Genomic DNA, 16,477 nt, shown 5'->3' with positions numbered 1-16,477 from the left:
TGGGTGAGCGTGGCAACGACAGAGGATCCTCATATCCCTTAATATCGCCAATCGTTAAAGCAGGCACCATCTACGAGCTATCAATAAGTAGGTAGGTAGTTTATGGTTATGCGCATCAACGAAGGACCAATATTGAACTTTATCCCAAACTGAAGATTCCTTGAGCCATGATTGGGTGATCCGAAGTTACCCCACCATGCCACCCTAGACAACCATAAACCATCACCAATAGACTGACAATCCCTTTGAATTCCATGATGCTCTCTGTTTATCCCTTTTCTTACCTTAGGCTATTTTTATGCTCTTATGATAATATACGCAAAGGCGATCCATATACTTAGACTAGCCTTACCTTACTTTAGGATTCGTAACACGGCCTGATGGAATCTTATGGTTGTGTCTGTAACGCTTGTGACTGGAATTACATATACAATGTGGCAACCATATGCCAATATGACTCTTTGTACTCCTCTGTTGTGCTTTCCAAATGGCAAAACAAACAAATACAATATCAAGCACAGCTTACATCAACTTCTTTCCCAACTCATCAGGAATTCTATAGATTTCCCCAGTCTTGTCATCCTGAAGCCAGTGTTGTTCTGGAAGAATCGTTGGATTTGGATCTTTGATCGGCTGGATCAGAGTTCGATGCTCATGGTGGTGGATCGATCGTGTACGTGTTGGTTCGTAGATAGTGTGCACGTGAGGTCTAATATGCTCATGCACAACTAGGTCTTGGTTGTGAACGGTTCTGTCGAAGTCAAGGCTGTTCTGGAGGTGAAAATTGGCCTCGCCATTTGTACCAGCGCAAACTTCCTCGTTGATACGTTCAAACTCAGCATCCCTAGGGTGAATGGTCTCCAGGTTCCGGCGAATATTGACCTCTTGACTTGAATTTGACTCAAGGTTGATGTCTGATTCTTGGGATAAGGGCTTGATGTGCGTCGCTGCATGTTCGGGTCCTTCTTCACCAATTGCTAATCGTGAAAGTCTTGCCTGAGTAGGGCTGACTTCCTCAACGAGGTCGAATGGTGTTAGAGGGTCGATGTCTATTTCAGGAAGTGTTGATTCATCCGGAGAAACGGCCAGCCGAGACAACCTCGTTTCAAGGTCGTCTGTATTCTCCGCCTTGCTTGGCCTCACTGTCTGGTATGCAGCGTCCTGGAAGTGTTCTGCCTCTATTGAAGACCGCTGAGATATCCGATGAGATGCAACTTCCACAGTTTCATCTCCATACGAGCCAGTGGCATTTTCCGGCTCTAGACTGGGGCGCGGCCGTTCTAGTCTAGACGTTCTAGGCGTTGGATCTGTTTTCAACGGTTGAATTGCCGGATGAGCTAGAAAGTCGCCTGTGTTCTGGGCTCCAACCGTAGGCTGCGCCTGTAAAGTTTCAGGGCCGTTATGCCTCTCAGTTTTTGAACTTCTGTTCAGTAGACTCAGAGATTTCCGATGTCGAGGTTGAGAGTTCCTACTCGCCTCAATCGAGCTGTTCCTCTTGCTTGATGGGTGCGATTCTGAACCCTCAGAAGTGGCAGTGTTGGCATCACCTCCATGGAAAAGACGTGATGCCCTCTTCTTGATGGCATTTTTGAGACGGCCCGCCATGAGACCGGCGGGTTAATTGGACGTGCCCAGCAACGACGGGACAAGAGATAAAAGTGACAGAAACAGAAACAAGGGTTGCGGAAGTCTGAAGTGTATTAGTGACATTACGAAATATTTACAAGCGTGGTCTCCCTGGCCTGTGATGGGAGGTGGCTGTTGTGATCTGATTCGATTCAGAGACACTACATTTCATCATTGAGGATAGGAAGCATCGTGGTTACAGCATCTTTACATCACATTCTTCGCCATTGACCGAATCGCGAAGTCGGTCGGGATCGACAGACAGGATATGATGGAAGTTTGCGTATGTGAGGCTCGATGACGCCTTCCATCAGAGCTATAGCACGCTAGTGAAGCTTAGCATTGCCAATCTACAATCTAGTCTCAGCTCTGCTTGGCAGAACCTGCTCATCATTTCCTGTTATCTCCCACATCCCTTTGACTTTCGGAGAAATTGGACGAGGTTATCATCAATTTCGACCCGTCAATGGTTTCCGGTTGCGGATCAACTGCTCTCCCCAGTTGAGGCTCAACACACCATCCACTCAGATGGGCGAGACATGCATGGAGCTTCGCCATTATGTGCACCAGCGGAGCACCAGTTCCTCAGATTGCCCCTCGATCATGACGTCGATGAAGGCCTCTTTCAGCTGTAGTTGAGCTGCAGATGCCAGATCGCACTGACTCTGGAGACTGGAACTAACTCTTCCGTTGACGTGGACGTAGCTGTGGAGATTAAGACACGCACCAAATGAGGATCGCGGGATGACATGGAAGGCTTGAGGTCATTATCATTGCAGTTTCGGTGTGGACCTCCAACATCTTGATAGCTAGGAGCTCACTTTGGAACTCACCGTTGGCTAAAGCTCCATGTGATGACGTCCACGATGCTGCCCATGACGAAGAGGCGGGAAGGTCAGACAACAAGACGACGTAAAGCGCCTTCAAGTATATAAGCTTAAGCGTACCTCGACTTCTTCAGCAATGTCATCCTCATCATCATCAACATATAAGTCACAGCGAAACAAACGCCAATCAACAGATACCCCTGATTCCCATACACTTATAACTCACATCCCTAAATCAAACACAATGGAGAAAGCAAAGCAGGCCGTTTCTAGCTTCCTTTCCAACGACGGAAAGCACAGAACCACTGTTGACGAAGACGTTAAGCCTCACGTCACTCAGGAGCACGTCAAGCCTCACCAGCATGAGAGTGTAACCACTGCCCTTGACAAGGAGGTTCACCAGGAGCACCATCATACAACTGTCCAACCCATTACCCACAAGGAGACTCTGTAGGCGACTTTCTCTGTTCCACAATTTGCAACTACTAACAAACTCAGTCCCGAGCAGCACCACCACAACCTTATTCCTGTAGAGCACAAGACCTTTCACCACGGCAATGAGCAAGACACTCGAGCTACACTCGACCGAGAAGCTGCCAAATACAGAGACACCACTGAGACCCACAGCACCACTCACTCCACCGAGACTGCTCCGGTTCTCACAGGCGAAAGAAGTAAGTCACCCAAACCTCAAATCAAACAATGGCAAAGCTAACAACGACAACAGTTCATCATCACGTACATGAGCATGTCCAGCCTGTGATTAATAAAGAGACTGTTCAGCCTCATGTCGTTCACACGACCATCCCTATCCAGTACGTTACATATGACGAGGAATGGAGGGCATTGCGCTGATCTGATTTAAAGCGAAACCCATCATGCGGCACCAGTCCATCATGGCACCTCCACTCTCCCCACTAAGACTCTAGAGGAGTTTACTCAAGAGCGTGGTGGTCTCAAGGAGCGAGCAGCTCAAAAGCTCACTGAATTCGAGGGTTGCCCTAAGCCATACCGACGAGAGCTTCAGGGGGAGCAATTGGAAGGCGACAAGTCGATGCACCTTCACGGTCATGGTGACAATTACGGTGAGAATCAGGGCCTAGCCGGTCGCGAGGGGCATGGCATGGGTCACAACACTGAAGGTCTTGCCGCTGGTGCTGCAGCTGGCGCCGGAGCTGCTGCAGCTACTCGTAAGCACCGTCACGGTATTGGACACAAGGACCGCCGCGGATCCGCCTCAAGCAGCAGCTCCATGAGCTCTAGTGACGAGGAATCTCGTGGTCTAGGCAAGTCTTCCAAGACCAAGAACCGTGGTCTTGGTAGCTCAACTGGAACTGGTGTTGGAGCCGGAGCCGCTGCCGCCGCTGCTGGCGCCGCTCATTCTCATCACCAGAATCGTGAGGGCGCTGCTGCTGCTCCCTCTACACTTGAAGGCAACCGAGGCATTGGAAGCACCACTGGTCTCCAGTCTGGTTCTGGTATTCCCGGGGCTGCCGGTGCTGGATCTGGCGTAGAGTCCATGGGCACCACTGGTAACATGAACACCTTCGGCTCCAGCAACCGTGGTATTGGAAATCCTAACACAGCTGGTCTCAACAAGTCGCACACCAGCGAGTACGACCAGGTCAAGACTGGATCCCTCCACAACGACCCTTTGAAGAGTCAACACGTAAGTGTTCGTAACATTCATAATCTGAACTAAGCTAACACGCCTAGGCCCGTGGTGACTCTGGCGTAGATACGCAGACTGGCAAGAAGCCTTCTCTGATCGACCGTCTCAACCCCATGAAGGACGCTGACGGTGACGGCAAGAAGGGGCTTTTGGACTAAACTTTTGCTGAGTGTTTGGGTAATGGTAAAAACCAATTGTACGATTAGTGATACATGATGAGTTATGCATGACGCACGCAAGTTTAGCTTAGTACCTCTGTATTTACCAAGGTTTCACAACCTCCTTTACTGCATCATGACATATAGTGAACTCTAGTCTCCATATAAAGTCCCCTTCCGTCGATTCTTTGAATGTGATCGATATATCAAAGTTTCCTAAGCATGTTCTCTTGGCACTCGGAAACTTACATAACTATCATACGGGCTGAACTTCTAATCCGATTACAATTATCCCGCACTTTTCACCATGCATGAAGTATCTTGAATTCGAAACCTGTTTCTATTTGGGTGGGTGATTGCTAGAGTTTGTGAATTGGGCTCCTATTCATGACTGGATTTGTAATTGCGATCGCTTGAGTATCTTAGAACTGGGAATTGGTATTTGATGGACGCCACAACTGGAGCTCTATTCTCCTACCAAGCAAAGATGGTAAATATTAATATACTATGTTTATGAATAAGGACTCAACCCAGGATGTATGATCGCAACTGAACAATGGGAGAGCACTACTCTTACTGTGCACCATTGAGATGCCCAATCCTTCGGGAGCAAAAACCTTGACATCTTTAATTTGGCAACTAAGGATAAAAAGGCAGAAATTCCCTAAGTTTATTATAAGCTTGCATAAGTTTATCCTAAAGTTACCTAAGTATTTTTGCCACTTATAATCGAGGTCTCATATTTTCTTGCCCCTAACCCCCAAAAGCCAGTTGACTCCCAGGATTCACGGTGAGTTCACTCTCGAGACATAAAATGCACAAACTAAAGAATCTTGTGCGGAGCTTTTATTATATGCATGGCACTACTCTAATAATCCAGCAGCGACGGTTTCACCTCCACTTCGGATCACAACTCTTTGCCCTGACTCGAGAGGAACCTTAGCAGCCAGTTTGATAACCACTCGCGCGACACCACCAGGCTGCACAACTCTAGGTTTCTTCTTGACAATCGCTCCACTGGCCTTGTCCAAGGTTGCTGTAATTGAAACAATTTGTCCAGCTGAATGCAGTCGTCCACGATGGAGATCAACAGGCATGGGCATGAGATGTTCAAACGCCATGGCTTTCATGGTGAAAGTGTCACCACAGTTGATAGGATCCTTAATGTGACAGAGCATATCGCCGACTCGAATGTGAATAGGATCGATGTTGGTCAAAGCAACACTGACACTTTGCCCAGCAACAGCCCAGTCTTGCATATCCGAATCCACCATTATTGACTTGACATAAGCTTCTTCTCCACTTGGCTGAACTAATAGAGCATCGCCAATCTGAACAGAGCCAGAGTCAACTCGGCCAGCAATAGTCGTTGTGCCAAGCTGCGATCTGAAGACCTCAGAAATAGACATTCGGAATGGGTTCTTGAGAGCACGTGTTGTTGATGGCTCTGAGTTTTCGAGAGCCTCAATTAGTGTAGGGCCGGTATACCAAGATGCAGCTGTGTCTTCTGTTCGACGAACAAGATTGTCGCCATTAAGACCAGAAATAGGGATGAAATCAATATTTTTGGGCTGGAAACCAAGGCCAGCGAGGAACCCATTAACCTGCTGGGCAATTTCGTCAAAACGCTCCTGTGACCAGCCAACCATGTCCAGCTTATTGACGGCAATGACAAGCCTCTGAACACCCAGACTTCGCAGAAGCAACACGTGTTCTCGAGTCTGGCCCTTGAGTCCCTTTTCGTAAGCTCCAGTGTTTGCGTCAATAACCAAGATGGCAAAGTCAGCTTGACTGGCACCTGCGATCATATTGGGTACGAAATCCCTGTGACCTGGTGCATCAAGAATAGTGAAGCTGGTCTTCTCCGTCTCAAAATGGTTTGTTGCAATGTCGATAGTGACACCTCGTTCTCGCTCCTCACTCCTTTGGTCCATTACCCATGCCAGGGCAAAAGACTGTTTACCAGACTTTTCAGCCTGCTTTCGGTACCGATCAATAGTGTGCTTCTCAACAAATTTGAGTTCCAGCAACAGACGACCCATCAGTGTACTCTTGCCAGCATCGACATGTCCTACTTGATCAGCATAGCACATAGGAGAAGAGAAGTCAACATACCGACTACAACAAAACTGATACTTCTCTTGTTGGAACTATTTTCATATTCCTTCAAAACATCAAGTCCCTTGCTTTTAGGGGGCGGAGCCTCAGCAATATTCAGCCCGGCAACGTCCTTTTCAGCTTCAGAAACGTCCTTGTCTTTTTCCTTTTGGGCCTTTTTAGGAGCCTTGGCCACTGGCTTTTTTCCCGCTGATTGGAATTAGATTAGCCCATTATTTCGTCCTTGCAAAACTCGAACCTTTCGCCTGGGCTGCGAGCACTACGTCATCGGGACTGGGTTCGGCGAAAGCTTCAGCGACATAAATGGGAGAGGATGTATATGGCATAGCAAAAATCTCGTCAGGCCTTGGGGCTTTGGACGGAGCAGACCCAAAGAGCGTCCGGGCAAAAGCAGATGGAGTGGCTCGAGGCATAATGACTGGAAGGTCCTCATCCATAGACAATCCCTTGGGAGTAGAATCGATGTCTTTCTGATGGTTGTCGGTGATAGCCCCAACCTCTGTTGATTCCTCTTTGGGTGGCGATTTGGCTTGTAGCGTAGGTTCAGGAGCCTGATGAACTTGACCCAAGATTGGCTGATTCTCTTTTTGTGACTCATTGATGGAAAGTCTTCCCAGTCCCCTTTCGGCTCTTTCCAACTCTTTTTTCTCTTCGGTTTTCTTCTTCCTAGCGGCCGCAAGAGCTTGAAGCTTTGACATCTTGGGAGGCCCCTCGCCTCCTCCCAATAAGCCACCACGAGGACGCTCTGGCTCAATGAAGACAGCCTGGCGTTCTTTAGGTACGCTCATCCATGGCATGTCGTCAAAATGCCATGTCGGAACTCCTAGAGCGGGTGGAAGATCCATGATAGGCGTATACCCGTTTGGCAGACGTCCGTGGTCTGCTCCAGTCCCAAAGAGGCGTTGCGAAGCAGAAAAAAAGACTGACATACCTTCAGGCGCTTTCTTCGCTGGTTTGGGGGCCGGGGCAATGAATGTCTTCATCAAGTATGTAACTGACTTGTCGATATCGTAATAGTAGTGCCACAAAGCTTCCTCGATTTGTGCTTTTGTCACCTTGGTGGCTTCAGTGCCCAGAACCCGACGGACCTCTGCTGTTCCGTCATCCATGGCCTGGCGATCCTCTGGACTGAGCTCGTCTTCCACTTCCTCTTCGTAGTCATCTCCGTCAAATTCGGATACTATTTCGTTTGTATCGAAAGTATGAACGATTCGGTGGCGCGACATCTTGTGTAGCTGGATCGGTAAGGCGGAAGATGGTTTTGGTTGAAGATGTGGTTTGGCTCAGTTACTGGAGGATGTTGATAGAGGAAAGTGTCTGGAGAGCGAGAACAGAGGAACCGGGGGCTTTTATAGACAACAAAGAAGAAGGGAAAAAATATCTTTGACAAGCTCGCAAGTAAAGTTTCCGAAATTTGCTTTGGTGAGTTTGGATTCCAAGTGTTAACTTAAGTTAAGGTCGGAGTGTGTTTTAATGATGCATCGACGATTGGCGGGGCACAAGCTGGTAGTGGGGTTCACGTTCACGATGATCTCACTAAACTGAACTGCTGAAGCCTAAGGTCCTGACTGAGTTGTGGCGGGGTCAACGCCTGAGCCCCTGATTTCGGACTATCTCGTTTCCCCGCGCCGCGCATCGGTGTGCAAGGCACCCAAATCTTCAAAAAATTGAGGTGGGAGATTCGATCAAGAAAACGATAGAAGCTCCGGGCTGCCACCATATTTCGTGGGACTTTTTCGACATCGCCGTAAACGCCTTTACTCTAGCGGATACAGCTCCCCACGGGTGGACAAGTCACAGTCAAAATGGATTCATTGAGTGAGTCCTGCACAGTTTTGTTAATGAGGGGCGAGGGGTAGCTAACGAGGGGACAGATTTGGATGTGTCGAATGGTATTTGCGACGATTTGCCTTGATGGTGATTTTAAGCTAACAATAACAGCGGCGGTAATGAAGGATGAGCAAGGCCGACCTTTCATCGTCGTCAGAGAGTATGTTCATCATCATTGCAGCCTCACCGTTATTTCCAAACCGTTCTAATATCTTTTAGTCAGGGGAAGAAGAAGCGCCAGTTTGGTAACGAAGCCGTCAAGTCCCATATTCTCGCCGCTCGAACAGTCGCAAACATCGTTAAGTCCTCTCTCGGACCTCGTGGACTCGACAAGATTCTCATCTCCCCCGATGGAGATATCACCGTGACGAACGATGGCGCTACGATTCTACAGCAGATGGAGATTACAAACCACGTTGCTAAACTACTAGTAGAGCTTTCCAAGTCCCAAGACGATGAGATTGGTGACGGAACCACTGGTGTTGTTGTCCTCGCTGGTGCTCTGTTGGAGCAGGCTGCCGATCTCATCGACAAGGGAATCCACCCTATTCGAATTGCCGACGGTTACGATCAAGCTTGCGATATCGCTGTTGCTGAGCTCGACAAGATTTCAGACACCATCGAGTTCTCCCGAGAGGAGACCTCCAACCTTGTCAAGGTCGCCCGGACAAGTCTGGGCAGCAAGATTGTGTCCAAATCTCATGATCAGTTTGCCAACATCGCCGTTGATGCCGTCCTCTCCGTTGCCGACCTTGAGCGAAAGGATGTCGATTTCGAGTTGATCAAGGTTGATGGAAAGGTCGGAGGAGCTCTCGAGGATACCCTTCTTGTTAAAGGTGTCATTGTCGATAAGGACTTCTCTCACCCTCAGATGCCTTCAGAAGTCCGAGACGCCAAGATTGCCATTCTCACATGCGCATTCGAGCCCCCGAAGCCCAAGACCAAGCACCATCTCGATATTACCAGCGTCGAGGAGTTCAAGAAGCTGCAAAACTATGAGAAGGAGAAGTTTATTGAGATGATCCAGCAGATCAAGGACACGGGTGCTAACCTGGCTATTTGCCAGTGGGGTTTCGATGATGAGGCCAACCATCTCCTTCTTCAGAATGAGCTACCAGCCGTCCGATGGGTGGGCGGTCCCGAGATCGAGTTGATTGCTATCGCTACCAACGGCCGAATTGTTCCCAGATTTGAGGATCTGACCGCCGAGAAGCTGGGTACCGCTGGTATCGTCCGCGAGATGACTTTCGGCACAACACGGGAGAAGATGCTTGTCATCGAGGAGTGTGCCAACACCCGTGCTGTTACAGTCTTTGTCCGAGGTAGCAACAAGATGGTGAGTCCTATTGATTGTCAGGGGTGAAAATAATGCTAACACACTCAGATCATCGATGAGGCTAAGCGATCGCTGCACGACGCCCTTTGCGTGGTGCGAAACCTGGTCCGCGACAACCGTGTCGTTTATGGTGGTGGCGCTGCTGAGATTGCTTGCTCCCTGGCTGTTGAGGATGAGGCCGTCAAGACACCTGGTCTTGAGCAGTACGCTATGCGTGCCTTCTCTGAGGCTCTCGACACCGTCCCTATGACCCTGGCCGAGAACAGTGGTCTCAACCCCATCGCTACTCTGGCTGAGGTCAAGAGTCAGCAGGTCAAGGCTGGTCCTGAGGGCCGAGGAAAGCTTGGTGTTGACTGCATGGGACGTGGAGACAACAACATGAAGGACGCCTTTGTTATTGATCCTCTTATCGGCAAGAAGCAGCAGCTTCAGCTCGCCACACAATTATGTCGCATGGTCCTGAAGGTCAACAATGTTATTGTGTCGGGAGCGGATGACAACGACTTTTAGATGAAGATAGATGAGCAATGAATGAATACATGCTTGTCAATCTCATCATGACTGAGGGTTGGTTATGCAGGTAGATGATATCCATGTATGTATAATCAAAAGTACTGTATATTCTTCGTACCTGGTGTTGTTTTGTTGTGATAAAGTTGGTCTGCTTGTTGACCATTATGATTGGATGCCCTGTTATGATGTCTGACAGGGATCGGAGGAATTCCAATTCCCTTGGCTTACGTGCAAAGTAATCTAAACATGCCGAACCTCAAGCAGAATTCATCAATGGATCTTAACCACAAAATCCAATACAGATAATTGACCCTGTTTAACATTCTCTAATGCAGCCCTCCGAGACTGCGGCATCCGCCCCATTAGCCTACTCCGATACTACTACTGCCGTCACCAAAAGACGTCCTATTCCTCGAAAAGGTCATACCAAGTCTCGAGCAGGTTGCTCTAGCTGCAAACGGAGAAGAGTGAAATGCGACTTGACCACACCAGAATGCGGAGCCTGCGAACGATTAGGCCTGGAGTGCGAATACCTGAATAAGCCTAAACATGGCAGTCAAAACTCAGCGGTTGTCATCTCACGACCATTGCGAACTGACCCGGTTATGTTCGATTACAATGATCTGAACTTCTTTCGACATTTCCTCTTTGAAGCCTATCCTCCTCTGCCCATAGATGGATTCACAGTGTGGCAAATGGCCTCACAGCTTTCACATTCAGTAAGCTGAATGCAATGGATATCGGTTATGTGACTAATCCCCAAAAGCACGATTTCTTACTGCACTCTATGCTTGGACTTGGAGCGTCTCATCTAAGTTTACTGACACCTTCTGGGTATGAGAAAGCGGCCTTGAAGCATCGAGTTCTTGCAATCAGTGCCTTGAATAAGCACCTTGCAAAACCTGGTCTCACCAATCGAGACGCGGAAGCAGCTTTTGGGGCGATGCTTAACTTAACTTTTCAATCTGCATATATGAACGACGGGCTCATAGACTTTCTCACGATGGTCAGGGGTTGTAAGTTAATCCTCAGTAAACTCTGCAGAGCCCCCCCTTGCTCACTTTTGAAGGTTGGCTCGTTGGTACACAACCTTATGTCGATCTAGATCATACCATCTTCAAGACATTCGGGCGTGTAAGTTACCTCGAAAGAGTTAAGGCTCTAATACAAGATGGCCATGAAACGAACCATTATCTGGACAAAGTCATCGCCGAGGGATTCTGTCAAAGTGTGCAGAAGCTTGGTCCGCTGTGCCAGAGCGTCGCTGAATTAAAATATCTTGCCCATATGCAAAGAATTGCCACCCTAGCATCTACCAGCCCTGCAGAAAGTTCGTCTTCCCATATACTTTGGTTGCAGTATTGCTAATTCTTAGGCTACCATGAACTCGCGTTCCTGTATGATGGGCTTGGCAACCTCAGCGGCAACGACTTTGCTTCATTCATCGACCCCACGAATCATGCTTCACAGCTCGTTATCTTGCACATCCTGGTCCTTGAGTTTGTGATGAGCCGGAAAGCAGTCGAAGGAGACAAGAGATCTGCGTTGGGGAAGAAAGGCTACCACTGTAGAAAAGCTATGTCCAAGGTCTGGGTTCAGCAGATTCTCCGAAAGCTCCCTGTTGAGTATTACGAATATGGCGAGTGGCCCCTGAAGTTCATTAACAGTCTCAATTACTCGTTTGACGACGAAGACCAGGTCTGGAAACCTTTCTTTCTAAGCAATGGCAGAACAGTTCTACCAGCAGGAGAGACGCTTTCTTTGGCTGTAGGATAGATTTAGAGTCTATGAACACTACTAAGCGCAGTCATGTCTCAAAAAAAAATAAAAAAATAACTGAACTACTGCCATCAAGCCACGTCAAGCCAACCCAAATCCATCTTTCCTGCAATCTAAAACAATCTCGGAAAGACTTTCGATGACACACCTGTCAGAATCCCCTTATACTCTTGATCAATTGACCGTCTATGCAAAGACTATTTGCGCTCCTGAGCAAGCTCGATGGTATCTTCAATCCGAACAGACTTGGACCGAACGCCATTTCTTCCAAGATATCGACTTGGATGGTAGAAACAAAAGATACCGATAGCGCCAACCATTGGCAAGCTTTCAAAAACCCAGAAGAGCCACTCATGGCTGAATGCATATGTGTCTCTCCCTCCAGCAAATTCAACGACTCGAAAGATGCAGCGGACCTATCGAGTTAGCGTGTGTTGCAACAAGGTCCACACGACTTACCATGATCAAGATACTCGAGATGTAAACTGCAAGGACAACTTTCTGCCAACCCCTGGGCGCATCATCCACGGACTTACGAAGGGCAAGAACATGGAAGCGTCCAAAAACGCAGAGGAAGAGAGAGAAGGCGGCAAGTTGAAATCCCAACCCGGCTATAAGAATCTTCACCCCAATTCTCTCCATCTCTCCTTGCCAGTTATCCGAACTTGCGATACCAGAGCCGCTTCCCTGAATGAGAAAGGCAATCACATCGCAGGCAACAAATATCGGGGTAAGGCGACGACCTGGAATTCGGAGGATGCGGTGATGGGATGGAGGGAGAACACTGAGAATCAGACGGCTAATAAGAAGGTAGTTTCCAGCTGCAATGAGGACAGGAGCGAGAACCGTGTAAGTGAGGGTTAAGACAAAAGGCGTCTGCCGTGTTGTTTAGAGATGGGAGTAGACTAGACAGTATCGGACCAACTCACTATCTCTGACTGGTTTTGAACAGAATGAATTCTGAGATTATAAGCAGCAACTTCAATGGCTGAGCCTATGACAACAACAATGAAGTACCAGGCTCGGTACTTGATCAGGGTGAGATATGCAATGACAAGGAAGATTATGCCATAGACAACAGCACCAACCACAGCAAGTGGGAAGGATGGATCGTACATCCAGATGGACTCTTGATCTCCCATATTGATTCAGTTGTTCGAGTACGTAAAGATGGTATAAGAAATACTGTTATTCGTATAGATCGCTGACTTGTCCTGCTATGAACATCCTTCATCTCATCATATAGCATCAAATCTATATACATTTTCACAACATCGAGGCCACGAATTTCATCATGTCTGAATGCGACGGATACGTTGACGAGGATAAAGATATCGTTACCCGAGTTTTTGGATGCTTATCCCAGTGTCAGGGAAGACTCTGGTTGGTTGTCGGACTACCCTAGTTACGTGGCCCTGTGGCGATGAATGCGATGAATGCGAGATTAGTGAAAACGACTTATACGGCAACCAATTGTAGAGGGGATCCAACGATCAAATTGTCCTCATTTGAAAGTGTAAGATGAAATTAGAACATGGAAGGGTTTTCGGGTTATACTTAAGCTTATTTACAAGGGTGGCTTTATTTTATTCACTATCATAACTACTAACCTGTCAAATAAGTTACCACTAACCGACGAGAACAAGATCCTGTTAACATCTCTGAGAGGCACCGGAGGACCTCGGATCATGACTCAGTTCCGACACGGGAAAAGAGATCGGCACAAGGAATCAAGAAATTCGGAACCGAGGTGACGTTGACCTCACGAGATGAGGGCATTCACATGGACACATAGCAGTTGCAAGATTCTCGTACGTGTTGTTCATACTTCAAAACACCACATGATGCTATCTTGATATTGACAGCTGTAGGGATTTCTCATGATCGAAAGGCGTGTGAGACAAAAGTGTACTCAGACCCTGACTTGATCGATTGAGGCAGATGATTGGGGTCGGGGCGCCATCATGGCATGGGGTTGCGGCGAGTATGAGAAGCGTGACCTTGGTCACGCAAAAGGGAATAATTTTATTCTATTCGACTTCTCGGTTGATATCCTTAGCGAGTGTAAGCAAGCGCTTAGATCTAAGGCTGAGACATAGTCTGATTGCTCCAGAGTTAGCAAGACATGTGAGTTAGACTTGGGCAGAGACAATGAAGTTATCTTGTCTCTTCTCTTGTGTATCACCACCGGCACCTCAGCAGGCAGCCTCACGGCGGCGAAGCGTTACACACTGCCACCCGCCAGCCGCACTTCTCTAGCGCACTGCGACTATTGGATCGTATGTTGTAAATTTATCTCACATACCATCGATTAATACACGGTGCTCCTTTATCGTGACTTACCAGGAAGGGGAAACGGCCCGTCAGTGGGAACTGTGTCCCCCCAAAGTGCCTTCACCGATGTTCTGATTTTGAGTGTGATTATGCTCGCTGTGAGACTCAGAGATTGATGGGGTACCATTGTTGCTGAGGGGTGCATGTGAGTCAGTTGAGGGCTTGGTGTGAGGTTGACGCGAGATGCTGTGCATGTTAAGTGATAACTTACAAGTGAGCATGGAGAATCAAGAATTGAAAACGGTGAATAATGAAGATGAATCAATAAATAACTGAACAATTAAATAAGAACAATATACGACAGATAATATTCATTGAGGGCCAGTGTTCAAATCAATAAGAAGTGTATTCTATCAAGAGTCTATAACTGATATGTCAAGTTTGTGAGTTGGTAAAGGCAGAAAATGAAATGCCAAGTCAGGGCGACGTGTGGTTTGCATGACTACCAGATCTACCGTTTGAACCGTATCGACTCCCGTTGAAGATAAAAGAATTAAAAGCAACCAATAAATAATTCGCATTCATTTAAAACCCGTAAAACAAATAATCAAAACGGTACAATATTCTGCCCTGAATGTACAGACAACCACACAGCACCGGGTTCCCGGGCCTCACCGCCCACTGTGGTCGCTGTAACAGGCCTTGACGGTCATCTGCTCTCAACTTGCTGAGCTGTACAACCTCAAGACTGGATCTCAAGACGCACACTCCCCCCCACCATCTCTAATAATAAAGAGAGGCCTGTCAATTAACACCACAAACCCCAACGTATAACAAATAAAGATGGATGTCTCTTGCTTCTTCCCCGGGCTTAGTTGAGACACCATCAGCTCTACCGACTCTTCCTTCAAACGCAACACCAAAAAACAACAACAAAGGCCTCCATTTCCATGTTTCAACCCGCTTGTCGCACTCTCTGGCCCTTCTGTTTGCCTATCACGGGTCAGCAAACAGTGCCCTCATATGCGACGAGCCGTTTTCGAAGAAGGAAAAAGAAACTTCTCAGAGACATTGCATTACATGACGGATACGTCTACCAAGTAATCAACTTCCATTATCATAATGGCTTGCTTTGTCCTACATGCATGCGACGTAATGACCAAGCCAGACCCTATCAATGCACGACTGTCAAGTGTCAATGTCAATTGATGAATCTAGTGACTTCTCATCTATTTTATTCTTTTTTTAATGCTTCTTTGTTGCGGTCAAGTAGCCACGTTCTCTGTCCGGTGCTCACCAGATCAAAATCAAGTTTGGCTGATGGCCTTTCTTTTGGTGCCACGACATCACCACCTCGTATTGTGATATAGCCATATTTATCACATTCACTACCTAGGTGTTCCTTCATCGTCTGATTTGTTTTCAGGCTTTTACAACGGCTCATCTTGATATTATCGGGCAGCATCACGGACCCCTACTCATGAATCGATTCGTACATGGCCAAGCTCTGTCATTAATAGACTTGTGATAGATCTCAGCCACCACGGCTTGCAACATGCACGCCTTTAGCCTGAATCCCTGCTGATGACTTCCGAGTACTATTGTCCAGGCATTATGCTTGATTATTGATAACTTATATCTCGTAAGTAACGTACCGTTCACCGACGTCGATGTCAGCCACAGCCCCCGCGAAGCGGAACCCCCGTGACTGTCCAAAATCGGCATGTCAATGGATCTTCTCTCATCTCTCATTCACATTGTGAACTTCTCGACATTGCTCCAATCATCTTGACCCATCATCTCACGAGAGACAAATGTCCAAACGGACGACCTTCCGGGCGCTTCATGTCGTTCCCCGTCTGCAAGTAGGAAGACCAAGCAAAACCGATCGTCGATGCGGGGGTGATCTTGGGGAGGGACAACGGCAGAAGCTGCAGTAGGAACTGTTACAGTCACCTACGTCGAGTCAAACATACATGGCCCCGGCTTATGTGAGTGTCGTCCTCGTGGACCGTCTTGTGCAGCTGAAAGCTGGATCAACCTTCTACTGTAACACAGGTGGCTGGCTTTGACATTGACAGGCCGAAGTTCAAATGCCAAGGGTCGACGTAGTCAAGCCCTCGCGGGTTTCCCCTGGAAGACACGCATGTTGGCTTTGTTTACAAGATCTTAGAGGAGTTTAGATTATTTAGTGTATGTACTTCACTTCCCTTCCTTTGTTCTTATACGGTGCCACAGGGGACTCATATGGGATGACCGTCTTGAACTCCAGACAATGAATATATTTGAGCCAATGAGATATAGAAGAGCTCATAAAAAAGCTTGATGTTGGTTTGAGTTCTCT

The 16,477-nt window shown here is 47.7% G+C and overlaps 6 protein-coding genes across 6 annotated transcripts; 3 read left to right on the top strand and 3 right to left on the bottom strand.

Moving 5' to 3' along the window:
* Nucleotides 1-241: 241 nt before the first annotated feature.
* On the bottom strand, nt 242-1,973 carry BKA55DRAFT_280731 (uncharacterized protein). The gene has a single exon (XM_046185501.1). It carries the CDS (start codon nt 1,603-1,605, stop codon nt 523-525), a length of 1,083 nt encoding a protein of 360 aa, XP_046053131.1. The 5' UTR covers nt 1,606-1,973; the 3' UTR covers nt 242-522.
* Nucleotides 1,974-2,697: 724 nt separating this feature from the next.
* BKA55DRAFT_536261 (uncharacterized protein) lies at nt 2,698-4,283 on the top strand (the record flags this gene model as incomplete). Its single annotated transcript, XM_046189803.1, has 5 exons — nt 2,698-2,903; nt 2,952-3,127; nt 3,181-3,268; nt 3,321-4,122; nt 4,170-4,283. 5 exons carry the CDS (start codon nt 2,698-2,700, stop codon nt 4,281-4,283), a joined length of 1,386 nt encoding a protein of 461 aa, XP_046053130.1.
* An 863-nt stretch (nt 4,284-5,146) lies between these two features.
* BKA55DRAFT_686829 (P-loop containing nucleoside triphosphate hydrolase protein) lies at nt 5,147-7,627 on the bottom strand (the record flags this gene model as incomplete). Its single annotated transcript, XM_046198988.1, has 3 exons — nt 5,147-6,354; nt 6,399-6,590; nt 6,640-7,627. 3 exons carry the CDS (start codon nt 7,625-7,627, stop codon nt 5,147-5,149), a joined length of 2,388 nt encoding a protein of 795 aa, XP_046053129.1.
* Nucleotides 7,628-8,045: 418 nt separating this feature from the next.
* Nucleotides 8,046-10,319, top strand: BKA55DRAFT_560831 (chaperonin Cpn60/TCP-1 family). Its single transcript, XM_046192117.1, has 5 exons — nt 8,046-8,219; nt 8,276-8,293; nt 8,343-8,391; nt 8,451-9,567; nt 9,616-10,319. The coding sequence occupies exons 1-5, from the start codon at nt 8,207-8,209 to the stop codon at nt 10,075-10,077; spliced, it is 1,659 nt and encodes a 552-aa protein (XP_046053128.1). The 5' UTR covers nt 8,046-8,206; the 3' UTR covers nt 10,078-10,319.
* A 90-nt stretch (nt 10,320-10,409) lies between these two features.
* Nucleotides 10,410-11,856, top strand: BKA55DRAFT_536258 (uncharacterized protein; the record flags this gene model as incomplete). Its single annotated transcript, XM_046189802.1, has 4 exons — nt 10,410-10,799; nt 10,847-11,096; nt 11,150-11,410; nt 11,456-11,856. 4 exons carry the CDS (start codon nt 10,410-10,412, stop codon nt 11,854-11,856), a joined length of 1,302 nt encoding a protein of 433 aa, XP_046053127.1.
* A 200-nt stretch (nt 11,857-12,056) lies between these two features.
* Nucleotides 12,057-13,001, bottom strand: BKA55DRAFT_686826 (RTA1 like protein-domain-containing protein; the record flags this gene model as incomplete). Its single annotated transcript, XM_046198987.1, has 3 exons — nt 12,057-12,275; nt 12,319-12,735; nt 12,789-13,001. 3 exons carry the CDS (start codon nt 12,999-13,001, stop codon nt 12,057-12,059), a joined length of 849 nt encoding a protein of 282 aa, XP_046053126.1.
* Nucleotides 13,002-16,477: the final 3,476 nt, after the last annotated feature.

The sequence above is a fragment of the Fusarium redolens genome (assembly GCF_020744475.1).
Source record: "Fusarium redolens strain MPI-CAGE-AT-0023 chromosome Unknown BKA55scaffold_4, whole genome shotgun sequence".
NCBI lineage: Eukaryota > Fungi > Ascomycota > Sordariomycetes > Hypocreales > Nectriaceae > Fusarium > Fusarium redolens.
Note: the sequence above shows the minus strand (reverse complement) of the source record. Positions and strands in the feature narration are given on the sequence as shown.